Raw genomic sequence first — 17,857 nt, 5'->3', positions numbered from 1 at the left:
ATTTAGCAATAAATCCATACAAAATTAGAAATTCATAACATGAGAATGGAGTACGTTCTGAAAAAGATAAATGTTAAGGGAAAGGAACAAAGTACAAGGGATTAATTCTTGGAAATCTCTAAAGGGTGGTAGGGAAAAAAGAAATCAGAGAAAGAGCACTAAGGGGAGAAATAATAGAAAAAAATGAACCTTACAAAATTTGCATTAGGGCTTTTAAAACAATTTTATTTAATTTGCGGTCAGAGTTTGTATATGGGATGATGTAACTAAAATAAAGTGTTTTCTGAAATTCCTCCTGATTCTTCTCTGGGTCAGGTAGGTTTTGATATTAAGCAGGCGAAATGGTTCCAATTCTTCTTTTCTTGGAATTAAATAAACCAGAGCTGCTTTTTTTGACTGTTTATAAAAGAAGAAAATGAGCTGCCAAGACACAGTTAATAATATTGTGTATCTTTGAATTTGTCATGGAGGAACTTTTAACAATCACTAACATGACATCTTGTTTTTAAAAACCCCAGCCGAATAACTTCCCAAATTTCTTATTCTTAAAATTGCTCATTAGTATAAGCTGGTAGCCTAACTACAGCAATAGCCAAGAAACATTGCTTATTCAGCCACTAGAACAAACTGAGCTTAAGTGATTTTATCTACTGACTCATTAAAATGAACCATAATCCAATCTTTTTATTTATGTTGAAGTAGCTAACGACTAAAAGGTGTTTTAATTTATCTACATGAGTTTATAGAGAACTTGACTATGAAGAAAAACATCATTTTAGGATGTTATCCAAGAACATAGACCCTGCATGCAACAAGAGACAGGAATCAAGAAATGAAAAGGCAAAAAAAGAAAGTTTATACAGTCCTGCAACTCTTAAATTCCCATTATCAGAGTGTTTCAGAGGTTGATCTGCCCAGAGATAGCTCGTGGTTCCTTCCCCTATTCCATAACACATCACAACCTCTGCTTCCATTGCTAATCTCCTTTCTGTTTCTGACATTCCTGTCTCCCTCTTGTAAGGGCCCTTCTGATTACATTGGGTCCACCCAGATAATCTAGGATAAACCTCCATCTAAAGATCCTTAATTTAAGAGCCCTTTGCCATATAAGGTAACATTTAAAGATTCCCAAGGTTAGGATATGGACATCTTTTGAAGGCCATCATTCAGCCTACCACCATCACTATACCAGGGAACTCATAACTAACTAGAGAAGACACTCAGCTGATTCATAAACTTCTTTACTTATATCTAACCTGCTCCTTTTGTAAAATTGGTTCACTGTATGGATGCACATTTGGGCAAGTGCCAGTTCTCTGCACCCTGTGTCCTTCATCTATAAAATGGAATGAATGCCTACTTCCATAATAGGGATGTTCTGAGGATTTAAATGACATAGTGTATAAAGAGAAGTTCCCACTCCATCATACAAGAGTGCTATGGGCATTGTGCTAAAAAGTGAGTCTTCAGTGCAGAGGGATATATTCAGCACTTATTGTTGCATGTTTGTTGTACACTGGAATTCCATTCTAGTCACACTGAAACTACTTGAATTAAATTGCATGCTTGAGGAGAGAAAGAGAAATAGTGTAAAAATATATGCCCTGATACCTGTCATTCCATCCAATAGACATGTGAAAGAGTAAATATGTAATGAGTTACTTGAATCTGCTCTTTCTTGATAAGCCTCAATTTCCTCATGCCACTCAAATCATGAGCCTGCTGGGATCAACTGTGTAAATATATGTACTCTTTCAGATACTATTACAATTATCCTTTACATATCTGTTTTTACACTATTAAGTAAAGCTGACAAGAACATTAGCTTCCCACAATACCAAGCACGTAGTCGATGCTCAATATATGATAGCTATTATTATTACGCAAATAAATATTTGTTTAAAAAAATGAGTGCTCATGAGTAAACTGGCAACATGTAATGAAGAATAGCCTAGTGGAATGAACAGATTTCAAAGTCAGATACATCTTAGTTCAAATCCCAAATTTTCCATTAAGCGTGTCCTTGGATATTTTACCTAACCACTCTAAATTTTATCATTTTTAAAATGGAAATTACAATTTGATCCCTTTAGATGTGAGGATCACATGAGAAAGTGTACTTAGACTCCTAGAATAATTTCTGGCAATAAATGATAATTATTAGCATGTAAATATATATTTTCTTAATTTAAATATATTTAGAAAATAACTTCCTGAATAAAAAATATGGGATTATAGATGGAAACAAATGAATTATTTAAATTCCATCTGATCACCCAGGTTTCTGAAGTACATAAACTTAAAGGATCCCTGGCCCATTACAAATTGTTACTGAATACATTTTTTTTTAAAGATTTTATTTATTTGAGAGAGAGAGTGAGAAAGTGCATGAGCAGGGAGGAGAGGGAGAAGCAGGCTCCCCTAGAGCAGGGAGCCCGACTCGGGGACCTGGGATCATGACCTGAGCCGAAGGCAGATGCTTAACCGACTGAGCCACCCAGGCGCCCCCTGAATACATTTTCAATACTAGTACTCATCAGGCTGTTTAGGGTCTCATGTATGCTCACATGCACAAATGCTCATGTGTCTTCAATGATGGGGTTTACAAGGCTACAAGGAAATACTAGTAGCACAGTTCTTTTTTTTTTTAAGATTTTATTTATTTATTTGAGACAGAAAGAGAGAGCACAAGTGGGGGTCTGGAGGGGCAGAGCAGGAGGGAGAAGCAGACTCCCTGCTGAGCAGGGAGCCCAACACAGGACTTGATCCCAGGACCCTGGGACCAGGACCTGAGCCGAAGGCAGATGCTTAACCAACTGAGCCACCTAGGCCCCCACTAGTAGCACAGTTTTTAATGTTAGCAACAGCAGTCATCCTATATTCTAGGGCTTCTGAGACTGGAAAATACAATAGGCTCTGCAGATGAATGACTAAATATTCCTCCACTCAACAACTGTGTCTTGATTGACTCAACTTCTCTGTTTTCACCAAACCTTTAATCAGGTAAACTTGTTAAGTCACCACAAAGGTACCTGGGTTCCTGCTTGTTGAGTTAAAGTTCTCTCTGGCTCCTGTACATCCTTGATCCAATTCATACCAGGAGCAGTGGTGACTACAAAAGGAAAAAAAAAAAAATCTATCCTTAAAATGTGTCTGCATATGTTAAGGACTACCTCTGTTGCCCATCCCATGTCCTAGCCCTGTACTATGTGTGCATTGCCTTTCTCTGCTTGAAGACATGAAGAGAGACTGCCTGCTCCTTTCCCACTTGCCCCTGCATGGAAATTCAGGCTACATTTCAATGTCTCATTATTCCAACCATGCATTAAGGTAACAAGTAAAATGTTGTCTACCTCACAGACTCCGTCCTCTGAGCTACCTCTTGGCTATAGTCTACTATTCGAGATTTTTAAAGGCCTTCAGAGGAGTGCTCCTAGATGTGATCCCATATATAAACCTCTATGAAGGGAATTAACTAAGGAAAAAGAAATAATTATGAAAAGAAAACATATCAAAAAGAAGAGAGCACCGCACACAGGAGAAAACAACTAAAAGAACATATTTTATGGAATCATACCCTTACTTCACTCCTTGAGATCTCCACAGCCTGCCTCAGTTACCCTTGTATGTTGTGGACACTAAATATATCCATTCTAGGATGGCAGTGCCCTAAACAATGGACTTGAAGACATGGTCTCCGTGGTAATTAATTTTAGTTCCTTTTTAAACTTCTAATAATTCTCTTTCAAGTATTGATTTTCCATTTATTATGAATGTTCTGACCTATAACCAATTGTTACCTCCTTCTCAGCTCTTTACCCTTATGCTTTTTTTTTCATTGCATTTGATGTTCAATTTTGAGAAGAAACCTAAATGAATTTAGGAGCCCATATGGCTACCTGAAAGAAGAGTATTCTAGGCAGAGAATGGGATGCAAAAAGGCCCTGAGGTGGGAGCTCAGCAAGGAGGCTGGTTGAGATGGAGTGAAATGGGTGAGGACAAGAAAGGTAGCTAAGCCAGAAGCATCATGTAGGATTTTTAAAAGCACATTAATTAGGCTTATTTCTGGCAGATTTTTTGAAAGAGGATACAAAACCCAGAAAATATGAAAAAAATTCCTGATATTGCCTCCTGTTGCGCAATTTTATCAGTCCCAATCTGTCTTTCATTAATGTCAGACTGACTTCAGGAAAACAGTATGTTGGCTTTAAAAGTTTTTCTTGCATTACAAAGCATTGAAAATTTAAATGCTTAAAAAGTATGTGTCATGTTATATGCAACTAATGAATTGTTGAACACTACATCAAAAACTAATGATGTACTATGTGCTGGCTAATTGAACATAATAAAAAAATTATGTGTCAGTAGGTTTTATTTAATTTCATGTGACAGAAAACTGAATCAAAAGGGTTTAAGAATAAAAGGAAAGTGCTTCATGTATCTAAAAAAATCAATTATTTGATGGGTAAAGGGGAGTGGGAGATACTAGTTTCCAGTTATGGAATGAGTAAATCACAGGGATAAAAGGCTTAAGTACAGCATAGGAAATGTAGTCAATTGTACTGTAATAGCATCGTATAGTGACACATGGTGCCAATGCTTGTGGTGAGCACAGCATAATTTATAGACTTGTTGAATCACTATGTTGTACACTTTAAACTAATGCAACATTGTGTGTCAACTATACTTCAATAAAAACATTTAAAAAAATAATCCACTTTTTGGCTTCTACTGCATCTTAACTGGGGACCGAACGATGTCACTTGGACCTAGACGCTTTCTGTTTGATTCTGTTTGTTCATCATGCTCCTCTACGGTCAGATTTCATGCCTTCTCTTTGAGGTGGTTGTTCTAACTCCAGACATGGGTTGTTTTCCAATCAAATCCAATGGAAAAAGAACAAGAGATTCTGGGAAGTCCCAGCATGTTACTAATTCTGATTATGTCACATAAAAATTTCTGAACTTGCCTACAAATGGCCATAGCCAAGGGGATGGAATATGCTTATTTCTCTCAGTTTCCCTCCGGTACAGCATCTCTGAATGAATCTCCAAATTGTACCAGAAATAGGGTGAATGCATGTTTGACAGCAAATAGACAACCTAGGAAATGTTATCTGTCTACCCCATCTTCTCATCCAATCATTTTACATAATAAACTTATGCTATGTCCCATAGAAAACACAGTATCTTCTTCTTTCCCAAAGTAGGAACACTTAGTCTCATTCACCCTTATTGCATATAGCTGTAAGTCCAAAATACCTGCTCAGTGCACAGTCTGGTCAGACCCATCTCTAACTCTTCTTGGCCCAGAGAACTAATGCTAAATAAGTAGTAAGTTTAATAAATACCAAAATATCCAAAATACATTTCCTTGCTAACCTGCCATTGTGGAAGGGATACAACATGCAACAGTTGCTGGTACATAACTCATCATATCTTGTACGACAGAGAAGGCAAAGACACCTCAATCTAGAAGTGAAATGTTGTTCCTTGGTCAACAAGTCTGGTTTTTCTAGCTCTGCTCTCTAGAAAGATCTTTCTTTCATTGTTGAGAAGCAAATGATTAATGACAGGTTAATAAACCACTTCTTCCCTAGTGGGGATAATGGAGAAAGAATGACTTCTCTCTTCTTGCACATAGGATTCCCTATCTACAAAATAGGGTATTTCTGATCCATCTATTTTTCTTATTATAGGAAAATCTGAGATTTATGGATTTTGCCTGTATCTGGTATTTGTTTGTATCCTTTGAATTATTAGTAAAGTTTGATGTAAGGTAAGGCCTATGATTTTAGTGGGTCTGCTTTGATAATTCAATCGACTAAGTTAACACAATTGTTTTCCATGACCATAACTGAGATGAATAATGTAATTCTTTATCAGTGTACTTTGTTTAACCTCAAGTTCTGGAGCCTGATGATTATTCTCAGTCTTGAGCCTCTTGTTTGTATAGAATGAGATTTCTCAAATAGTAAAATCTATTTAAATTCTTGGTATACTTTTAATCTATTTTCACTCACTCTGTATCATTGGGTAGTAAACAAAGAGAGATATGAAGAATCAGTGTTTAAATCTGAAAATCACTCTTGAATTCCCTGTCTTCTAGAAATTGACTATGGCCACTATTTGGCTTTAATTATGTCTTCATAAAATATATATATATATATATATATATATATATATATATATATATATATATATATATATGTTTGGCTTTAATTATGTCTTCATAAAATATATATATATATATATGTTTAAGTCCTAACTCCTAGTACCTCAGAATGTGACCTTATTTGCAATTAGGGCTATTACAGATGTAATAAATTAAGATGAGGTCATAATAGAGTAGAGTGGGCCTTAAATCCAGTATTACTGGTCTCCTTATAAGAAGAGGGGAGAAGACAGAAACACAGAGAGAGAATGCTGTATGAATGCAGAGTAAAGTGATACATTTACAAGCCAAAGAACATAAAATAATTGTTGACAACTGCCAGAAGCTATAAAGTCATGGAACAGATTCTCTTCCAGTGCTCCCAGAAGGAACCAACACTGCTAACACCCTGATTTTAGACTTCCAGCCCAGATTCTCTTCCAGTGCTCCCAGAAGTAACCAACACTGCTAACACCCTGATTTTAGGCTTTCAGCCTCCAGAACTGTGAGATAATAAATTTCTGTTTTAAGCCATCCAAGTTTGTGGTACTTTCTTATAGCAGTCCTAGGACATTAATAGAGCCACAATGTATTACCAATCACTTTAGTCCTGAGCTGAATGGTTTTGTTTTTTGGTTGATTTTTTGTTTTGTTTTTTGTTATCTGTTCCCCTGAACTGCATATTCTCAATGGGAGTAATTCATCCCCTTCTCGGACAATGATTGCTTAAGTGGAAGTATGTGGGAGTGGCCTGAGATACAAGAATCTTTTCTCAGCTAACATTCTTGCTAAGTCTCCCACCTCTGATTTTGCTTGAGTCAATGGTAGCCTGGGGCAAAAAACTTGGCTTTTCCAACCCAATTAACTATACTTGCAGCTATCTCGGATTTCAGACTGCAAGTAAAGGATCCTTATACAAAACAATTTTCTGATTTGTTTTCAGATGGAACAGATCCAACTTAAAACTTTCTCATCCTTATTTGACCTTACTGAAGGCTCTACCATGATGAATTTTTCAAAACAAATTCCCTTGTCCTGTTGCCTTCTTCAGCACAAGACACACAGTGGACAATTTAACCAGTTATTTTGCTTATACTTAATCAAAACTGTTTTAAAGTCTGGGATTGAGAGATGCATGCTGCCCTTCATGAGCTTGGCGACTACATACAAAGTATAGTTCCTTTCAAAAGTTGGCACAACCACTCAAATTTGGTTCAAGCTGCTTCCATTTTGTTTACTTTATTGTCTTTCCAGATGTAGCTTGACCAGGTCTCTAATTAGAATAATACCCACCCACTGTGCCCTAATTTTTTGCCTCTATGATCTGCTACTCTATCCTGGCTCTATGCTCGTAGAGGATCTCTCCTTATGGTGAGAAAATGGTTGCCGCAATGTTAAACTTACATTCTTTCTCATTTTAAGTCAGTGAAGTGTTAGCAAAATCATGGGTCATTTCATGGGCTTTGATTTGGTTACATTCTCATTCCTAAATGAATCACAGTAGATGGATTAATACCAAGTGGTTAATGATAGGTCTAAGCCCTATGCTCTGGCCTCCACACCTCCAAAAACACATGCACTAATTATGAGGAAAGACTAAATCCCCAAATGACCATTAGTAAAAGTGGAGTAAATTGAATATAGACAGTCAGAAAATGTGCATTACAAATAGAATTAAAACATTTTTATTGATTTGTATTTGAAAAATACATAATGCCTACAGGAGAAAATAAAAATCACTGGTCCAGATAAATTGCATTTGTATGCCCATCAACCAAGGAATGGATAAAGACCACAGTATATCCATATAATGTAATACTACTTGGTAATAAACTGTTGATTAATGAAACTAAAAATAATTATTCTGAGTGTGTCTTAGTTTGGGTTGCTATAACAAAATGTTACAGTCTGGGTGGCTTAAACAATAGACATTTCTGATAGTTCTGGAGGCTGAGAAGTCCAAGAACAAAGTGCCAGAGGTACTCTCTCACAGTGAGAACTCTCCCACTGGCATGCAGATGGCCACCTCATAAGATGGGGAGAGAGAGAACTCTGATCTCTTTTCCTCTTCTTATAAAAACACTAATCCCGTCCTGGGGGCCCCACTGTTAATAACCTTATCTAAACCTAAATACCCCCAAGGGCTCCACCTCTGAATATCATATGAAGGGTTAGGACTTCAACATATGAATGGGGGGTGGGCACATTTAGTCCACTGCAGAGTGAAAAGCCAGACAAATAATGTATGATGCCATTATATAAAATTGTAGAAAAGGTAAACTAATCTATAGAAGCAGAAAGCACATCAGTGGTTTTAGGGACAGGGCTGGAAAGGAGTGGTGGGACTGGAGGGATTACAAAGGGCATGACGAAATTCTGGTAAGTGTGTATGCTCACTATCACGATTATGGTAATGGTTTCACAGGTGTATATATGTGTCAATTTAACACATTGTACACTTTAAATATGAGCAGTTCATTATGTCAATTATATCTCAATAAAGCTGTTTTAAAAATATTCTATTGGACATTCTTCCAGTCATCCTCTGTATTTGATAGTTATCACTAAATTATGATTGTAGAATTCTTTTGTATATGTTTCACCTGTGCCCCTGAACTGCATAAATTTTTATTGTATTTTTCCATTTCCTTAAATACATCTTTTAATATTATACTTTTTTGAAGTTTATTATATACATCTAGAAAAAGGCATATATCCTGAATTGCCAAAAACTGAACCTATCTGTGCAAATATAACCCAGATCAAGAAAGAGAATACCAGAACATAGATGCCCACCTTCACATTCCTTTCCAATAAACATCCTATTTCCTTTCCTAGGGTAACCACTGTCATCACTTATAATAGCACAAATTCATCTTGCCAGTTTTTGAGCTTCATATTAAGAATTGTAACAGTAGTATCTTTTGTGTTTGGCTTTATCCAATATTATATTTATGAGATCCATGTTGCTTCATGTAGTAGTGGTTAATGCATATTCATTATATATTCATAGCATTTCATTGTATGACTATAACAAATATCTTGTCTATTTTTCATGAGTATTTTGAAGGTTTTTTTTTTTTTTAAAGATTTTATTTATTTGAGAGAGAGAGCACAAGCTGGGAGGGGGAGGGGAGGCAGAGGGAGAAGCAGACTCCCCACTGAGCAGGGAGCCCGATGCGGGGCTCAATCCTAGGACCCTGGGATCACGACCTGAGCCAAAGGCAGATGCTTAACCAACTGAGCCACCCAGGTGCCCCAATTTCATGAGTATTTTGATTACTTCAAGGTTGGGACTTACACAATTAACCCTAAGAACATTCTTATATCTTTTAGTGCAGCTGTAGATGTATTTCTTTTGTCAATAAACCTCAGAGTGGAATTACTGGGCCATGAATATTTCCATCACCCTAAAAAGTTCCCTTGGCTTCCTTTGTTCCTGCAAAGATATCCATGGTAGATTAGTCTGTTCTGGGAGTTCATATAAACGAAATCATATATAGTGTACTCTTTTGTGCATGGCTTCTTTTTGCTCAAAAGTACAATTTTTTTTTAATTGCTGAAGAGTACTTCATTGTTTGAATATATCAAAATTTATCCATTTATATGCTGATGAGCATTTGGGTTGTTTCCAGTTTGCGTTCCCATGAATAAAGCTGCTATGAATATTTGCATTCTTATCAAAGAGTATAGTCTTGGAATTTACTTAGGTTTCCTTTATGGTCTGATATATAGAGTATTTTTGTAAATATTCCTTATGTGCTAGGAAATAATGCATATTGTGTGAAGTGAAATTCTATATAAATTTAATACTTCCAAGGTTATTTAGGTCTTCAGGTTTTTTCTCTGCTTGTTCCATTAGTCTCTCAGAGGATTTTGTTAAAATCTCCAGTTACAATTTCTGATTTATCTATTTCACTGTACTATTTGTTGTTGCTTATTTTTAGGTTGTATCGTTGACACGTGTTTATGATGGGACGTCTCTTCTGGGGTGCCTGGGTGGCTCAGTTGGTTAAGCATCTGCTTTCGGCTCAGGTCATGATCCCAGGGTCTTGGGATAGAGCCCTGCATTGGGCTCCCTGCTCATTGGGGAACCTGTTTCTCTCTCTCCCTCTGCTGCTCCCCCTGCTTGTGCTCTCTGTAAAATAAATAAAATCTTAAAAAAAAAAAAAAAAAAGATGGACATCTCTTCTTATTCTAGTATTCCTTTTACTAGTATTCATCATTCATTTTCCCTTTTCTTTTGGCATGAACTGTTTTTTCATGTATTAAAATTGCTACCCAGGATTGCTTAAGACTTTCTGACTTACTTTGACTTTTCTATTTACAAGTGTTTCATAGACAATGTTTTTGGACCTTATATTTATAATTCAAAATAGGTAAGTATTATATAAAACTTAATTGAATATAACTAAAACATAAAAAATTGAACTCTAAGAGCTTGTTAGGTTTAATTTATTTTACATTCATTTTAACTACTGCTATATATTAGTCCTTTAATCTTTTAAGATTTCATTTACTTGAAAGAGAGCAATTGAGAGAATGAGTAGGAGGGGCAGAGTGAGAAGCAGACTCCCCGCTGAGCAGGGAGCCTAATGTGGGACTTGATCCCAGATCAGTACATTAGATGTATTAAATAACAGTATTTTCAACTTACAACGGGTTTATTGGTATGTAATTCCATTGTAAATCAAACAAGATCTGTATACTCACTGCCCAGGAATTAACTTTACAGATAGCAGAATTGGCCTTATGCCCAACAGTGTTAACAGTTTGATTACTCTGATTTCACTCCCAAAAGGCAGTTACCTGGCCTGCCAGTGCCCATCAAAAACAGGACTCTGGTCAGAAGTGGCCTTCTTGCAGTTACAAAGCCTTTTTGCGGTCTCTCTCAATTCTTTGCTTAGATAGGCAGAATGGTGGAGAAACTCTACATCCCTCAAATAACTCCCACCATACTGCTTGCAACTTGCAAAGAAAGAAATGCACTTGAGTTAACTGTTGAGATGACTAACAAGATCTACCACCTATCATTTGTAGTTTAGTATGGATTAATCAGATGACTTTCCTAATACCAGAAACTAAAGCAATGGGGGAAGGAAGGAGTAAAGAAGACTTGAGTTTTAACCATGGAAATCTTTAAGAAAGGGCAAACTAGAATGGTTTGGTGAGGAGTATTTTGCTTAAGGTAAAAATTGAAGTTATCAGGTTCTTATAGAATAAAAATACTATTTGAGGGGTGCCGGGGTGGCTCAGTCGGTTAAGCGTCTGCCTTCGGCTCAGGTCATGATCCCAGGGTCCTGGGATTGAGCCCCACGTCAGGGTCCCTGCTCAGTGGGGAGTCTGCTTCTCCCGCTCCCTCTGCCGCTCCCCCTGCTTGTGTTCTCTCTCAAATAAATAAAATCTTTAAAAAAAATACTACTTGATTGGAAATATGCTATCCATTGGTATAGTCACATAAATGTTAGTCATGAAGAAAGGAGATTCCAAAGGACATGAATTTACCTGAGATCAAGTCTTCAGAGACTTTTAGGCATTAATATTTTATCTTATGCTACCTCCCTGATGGCAGTGAAGAGCAAAAGAACAAGGTACTATAGATTTAAGGTGTCTGAGTTCTCATTTCTGCATTTTAATAATTATATTCGATTTATAAATTTAATATTCAATAAATAGATTTTATTTTAGGCTATCTATATACCTATTGGCTTAGATGGCTAAGGAACAAGCATTAATATTAAATATCTAATAATCTGTTTGCTATATGACCATCATTGACATTATCTCTGTTAACACATTTAAAAGCAAATCATATGCATCAAATGCAAGCCTAAGCCTTATGATTACATTAATGATTAACATCTATTATTTACTACTTACCAAAGCCCTATGATTAGATTAATAATTAACATCTCTCATTTACTATATACCAAGAACTATTCTAAACAATTTAAATATATTAATATATTTAATATAAATATATTTTCCATTTGCTGAATTTATTTAAACAAATCAACTTAGAAAAGTCAGAGTTAAACAAAACTTCTGACATGTAAACATACTACCATGTTCTGAAACAGATGTTAACACCTGATAAAAGTTAATAATCACTTGTTAGGAAAGCTGTCCATTAATAAGGTCAGTCTTCAGCAAAACTAAAACCATTCTGTTTTTCTCTTTCAGTTTTCCAATCTGACAATGAAATATTACCAAATCACAATCAAAATAAAGACAACACTGGATGGATAGATCAGTACTACAGCTTGGTTATAGCTGTAAACCATTTCATTCTTGGTGCCACATGAAAAAAAAATTAAGCCAGTAACATCAAATAAATCATGGCTTTTGTTTATCACAATTTACTAAGTGATGTTAATGAAGGTCCTTGTCAAACATGTTTGATAAAGGCTATTTACAATGTACATGGTTGAGCATGCACTATTTATAGTTACAAAGATACCTGCCAGCTTATACAGTAGGATATATTGCGTGTGTGTGTGTATACAATATATATTATATACATATACAATATATACAATTGTGTGTGTGTGTATATATATATACACACACACACACAATAGGATACACACACACACACACACACACCCCCCAAGGAATTATAGGTTAAATAATTCCCCTAAGTTACACTAGTAAGGGTGGAACCAGGATTTGAATCCAGACAGATCCATAACTTAGACTCCTAATTATTTCACTACAGTGACTTCTACTTATGTATATAAAATTCCACGTTTGAATTTAATTGTCTCATTTTCTTTAGTTTCTGTCACTTAAGGATTAAAAATGTATCACTGTTAGAACTAATTTAACACATGCCTTTCTCAGATCATTGCTAATAAAACTACCCACCAGCTCTTCTGCCTTTAAGGAAGCAGAAATCTCTTGACACACTATTTTACTTTTCATTTGAACACTAAAAGGCAATTCAGGTGAAGGTTTTAAAAAGTATCAATTTTATACTGAATATTTAGAAATATGGTACACACAGACACGACAGTAATATAAAATGCATATAATTTTAAACTATTTTCTTATAAACCCTTAACATGGATGGCTGACAGCTCCTAACAGACAAAATTTTGGACAAAGGTACCAGATATTTTGGGGGGCTCATTTTAAATACCATTTAGTCATGCAAATAATTAGGTTTTTTAAAAAATAAATATGACAAATATATGGATTTCTGAAGTAGAAACTGACATACAAATCTATATATTTTCATAATAGTTTTCATTAAAGCATCTTCAAAGAAGTATTCTGTAACATGAAGTTGAGAGCTCAAATTAGATGTAATGAAAAGGCATGAGGTTTTATTAGAATTGTGTAATTCACATACTAAATATTTACATAAAAGTAAACAAAATTGCAAACATAATTGTTTTATCCTCTGAGTCATTAGCTTCATGAAATTACTTACTGGGATAATTTCAAGATAAAATTCCTAATTCTGAATGTTAATAACGAAATCCATATAGGAGCAGTAAGAGAAAAATTTAATTCTTCCTTCTGAGAAGTAGTGAAAAAGTAATATAATTGCCCCTTGGGGATTGTCAAAGCTTTTCTAGAACTCCTAGGGAATAGATTCTTTTGCAAACAGTGAGAACTAAAACTACATCCCTTTACCAGCACACAAAGCAATGATATGCTTTCTTTTCCAAACATACAGATGCTCACAACTCTGAACTGTAGGTTAGTGAGCTGGGTTAAAATGTCCCTACCATCCATTTCCCCAAAAAGGCAGTTCCAAAGAGGAGGGAAAAATCTATTACCTTTTTTCATTTGAACAGCTTGAATAAAATTTCTACTATAAGTTTAAAGAGAATAATCAATTTCACATAAACAAGCTTGATGGTACTTAAGGTAAAATAAATACTAGTTATCAGAAGAGCATATTCATTAAAAAATCAAAACTTACTGGTTTATGATAGTAATTTAAAAAGTTAGTACAGGAGAGATAAGAGGATCCTTGAACTAATTCAGAGCTGTGATCATTAACCCTGACTACAAATTAGAATCACTCTGAGAACTTTAAGAAAATGGACACATGGCTCCCTTCCTAAGAAATTCAGATTAAATTGTTGTGGGTTGGGGTCAATATTAAAAAGTCCTCCAGATGATCCTAATATGAAGTGAGGGTTGAGGAACATTAATTTGGAAAAATTACTAATCAGGGTGGATTTGATTTAAATAAAATATTTAAAATTCAAATATGAGCACTTCCTATATGATAGGCATTGTTCTAAGTGCAAATAAGGAGGAATTCTTTTTTCTATAAAAATCATTGGATAACAATATATTTTTTATCTTTTGAATAGTTACATAATTTTATTAAAATACTACTCAAAGCTTATTACTATCTGCTGTCACGAAAGATTCCCTTCTACTTTTCTGATTTATCTTCACTTGATAGTACAACAGAAGAGATCAAACTCAGAAACTTTTTCTCAAGATATGTGGACAGAACCTAAGATTAACACAGATTTCGTTTTTCAAGTCATAGTATATGAGGTATTCTCCATCTTATATCTGGAGTCACAAAGCCGTAATTTAAAAACTGAAACTGGATATTGCTTTAATGCTGAACAGAATCTCTAAATCAAAAATGAACTATGATTGGTGTCAGTGCTTGATTTAAATTGCCTAAAAAATAATTTATGGCACAACCTCAGGGAACCTAGTACGAGTGGGTCTTTAATGTAGACCATGTTTCCTTGTGACCTATTTATAAAATATTTCTTTATAAAAACTTACAGTAATATGATTTTTCAAATATACATAATTAGAAATTAGTTAAAGGAACAGAAATACAGTTTTTGCAATTCTACATAATTAGAAATTAGTTACTATCCCAGGATGATAGCTTGAGCTTTAACATTTTAAATTAAAACCAACTTATCAGGTATTATAAAACTCATTTGAAATGTATTTTAACTAAAAAAAAAAGTCAGAGATAAATTAATAAGTTTATATCTACCCTTCAACTTAACAGTTTTCAGGTTTAAATTTGCTAAAACCAACTGACTATTAATCCTATACAAGGCTAATTACCTTTTATAGCTGGGGAGCAGGCCAAAATGATGAAATTTTGGTTAAATTGTAATATATGCATATATAGGAAAATGCAATAGCAATTTGTTTTCCATAGTTGATGGAATTTAAACAGCTTTAAAATTTTTATGAAAGCTCAGTAGTCAAAATAAATATTTAATAAAAATATACACCATAGGAAGGTAACAAGAACTTAGTGTTTAAAAATAAACTTTGTCATATTGTTTTGCCTTCAGTTAAACAGAACTCAATTTAGTTGCTTAAGGTATCTAAGAATGATTAAGGTGTGTTTCTGGAACAATTAAAATTCAAATAACACTAGAGAAATAACACTAAGATGAAAGAGAAACTATGTTTTAACTCAAAGGTTTAAAGTTATAGTTACTGGGACTTTTTCAGTTATGACTAAGATCCTAATAAACATGAATAGTTTGGGGAGTAAAAATTCAAAGATAGTCATGATTATGTGGTTCATGCTGTGGAACTCTCAGTATGTAAAAAAATACAAATACAGTATATATGAGCACCATTAGAAATGTGCGTGTGTGTGTATATGTATCTTTATACTTAAAACTTTACCTGATTAAAAGCTGCATTTCAGAGTAAAGTTAAGGACAAAGCACACAATTATGAAAATACATTCTTAAGCTAACATGTCATAAGACTTATTTTAAAAAGCTTCATCTGGCTTTCCTTCTAAAAATCAACAAAAGAATACAACATAAAGGAAGCCAGTATTCTTTTGTGGTGCAAAGTCCCTCGGTTAAACAGAAATTACCAAAGAAAAAAGAATGTGTTCATAAGGGTTTTCAATCTATAATCAGATTCCAACAAAAGGTAATGAAGTCAACTAATAAATGCAAATTCATAGAATAAACCAGCATATGTTGAATTTGCCCACAAGAGACTATCATTCAGGCTTCAGATTATTTTTAATTGAGAGTAGTCAAGATTACTCTGCAGAAGAAATCTTCCTTCCGTATAAAAGATATAAATTTGCAAACTGTAATTTAATATTTCTGCCATAGTCACCAAAACTCAGAAAACTGTCATATCTTATACAATACATACCCTGGGGTAAGATAGGTCTTTAATGAAAATCGCATTTTGATCCTATGTAGAGGCAGCTCATGATAGACTGTTATGTGTATACTTGCTATTTTTCAAAGCTCCCAGAATAAGCAATCACATAAGATAGACTGAACTTCTTTGAGGACATTGTGACATGATAAATAATGCTATTCACCATTTAAAATACGTTCAATCTCTTCTAGTCTTTTTAAAGCAGCAACTCTTTTCTTCTCAATTTCTTTGATTTCCTTTGTTGTTTTGTGGGGGGTCTCTTTGTCTGTATTTTTTCCTAATATTTTGTTGGATTTAGACTGACTTTTATTATCACTTGGTTTTATGATCTGTGTAGGTCTAGGTTCACTTCTTACTTCTTTTACATTTTCAGTTGGAATTTTGTCTCCTTCTACACCTGAAGTCTTACCAGCTGGGGATACTGGCTGTTCTGCAAAACCAGATGAGGAAATTTTATCCCTGACTATATTCAAATGGCGTTGAATATATTCTTCATGTGGTGCTAATGCCAATGTTTCAACCAGGCATCTTTCAGCTTTTAGTAAGTCCTTCTCTTCAAAATAAACAACACAAAGATTGTGTTTTCCTTGCACATTACTTGGATCCATCTCCAAAATCTTTTCAAAACATTTTTTTGCTCCAAGTATATCTTTCTTTTGATTCATCAGAATGTCTCCCTTTAAAATAAGACCCTTGATATGATCAGGATAGTGTCTGAGTAACTCTTCCAAAATTGGCAAAGCCATTAATTCCTTTGCTGTCTGAGAATACAGGAGAGCCAGATTAAACAAAGCACTTCTGAAATCGGCTTGTAATTTTATGGCTTTCTTCATCCACATCTCTGCTTCACTGTCCTTTTTGTCATCCATGGCAAGCATTCCCAGATTGAAATAACCATTAGCATCTTGTGGCTCTTCATTTATATAGCTTAGAAGTCGTTTTCTAGCTTCTGGTCTGAGTTTAACCTCACCTAAGAATAATTTTTTTTAAAAGAAAAAACACATATTGTTAACAAATGAATTAAGTCTGAGGAACAAAAGCCACTTTCAGTATTTATCTAGTTAGATTAGAAAAAGACAGCATCAAAACAACTAATCTCTGTACCTAAATCAAAAAGTAGAAAGCAAAAGACTCAAAGTTTTCACAGGAAAGACAGTGTGCTTGAAACACTGAAATGATAGCTCATTTCCTTTCCTTTAAGACAGCAAGAGTGCCTCAAAAACCTGAAGGGGCAAAATATCTCTTTATAGTTTAGAATCAAACTGGGAGTAGAGGAAGATTATGCAATTAAGAGGAACAGGCACTGGATTTGCCTACAATGACATGTATTCAATCTTGATTCTGTTAACACTATGACTTTACTCATTAAACAAACCATTTAACTTCTCTGGGTTAGCCTGCTATATTTTCTTTTTTCTTTTTCTTTTAAGATTTTATTTATTTGCTGAGAGAGAGAGAAAGAGAGAGTGCACATGTGTGCGCGCAAATAGGGAGAGCCCAATGCGGGGCTCGATCCCAGGATCCTGGGATCATGACCTGAGCCTAAGGCAGACAC

The 17,857-nt window shown here is 34.8% G+C and overlaps 1 protein-coding gene across 7 annotated transcripts in view; it reads right to left on the bottom strand.

The window, feature by feature from the left end:
• Nucleotides 1-17,857, bottom strand: part of TMTC3 (transmembrane O-mannosyltransferase targeting cadherins 3) — a 91,444-nt gene that overhangs the window by 27,938 nt on the left and 45,649 nt on the right. For 2 of the 7 annotated variants that reach the window (XR_013449292.1, XR_013449293.1), the window contains exon 14: nt 16,466-17,272. Coding sequence is in view for 2 of the 7 variants with exons in the window: in XM_078076393.1 (XP_077932519.1) it covers nt 3,018-3,112; nt 16,466-17,272 (902 nt within the window). In the remaining 5 variants the exon portion in view is untranslated. Of the gene's footprint in view, nt 1-2,690; nt 3,113-7,811; nt 17,273-17,857 lie in introns of those variants that run through there. The other 5 variants (XR_013449291.1, XR_013449295.1, XM_078076393.1 and 2 more) reach the window with 5 other exon arrangements.

Source organism: Halichoerus grypus, chromosome 6 (assembly GCF_964656455.1).
Source record: "Halichoerus grypus chromosome 6, mHalGry1.hap1.1, whole genome shotgun sequence".
Lineage (NCBI taxonomy): Eukaryota > Metazoa > Chordata > Mammalia > Carnivora > Phocidae > Halichoerus > Halichoerus grypus.
Note: the sequence above shows the minus strand (reverse complement) of the source record. Positions and strands in the feature narration are given on the sequence as shown.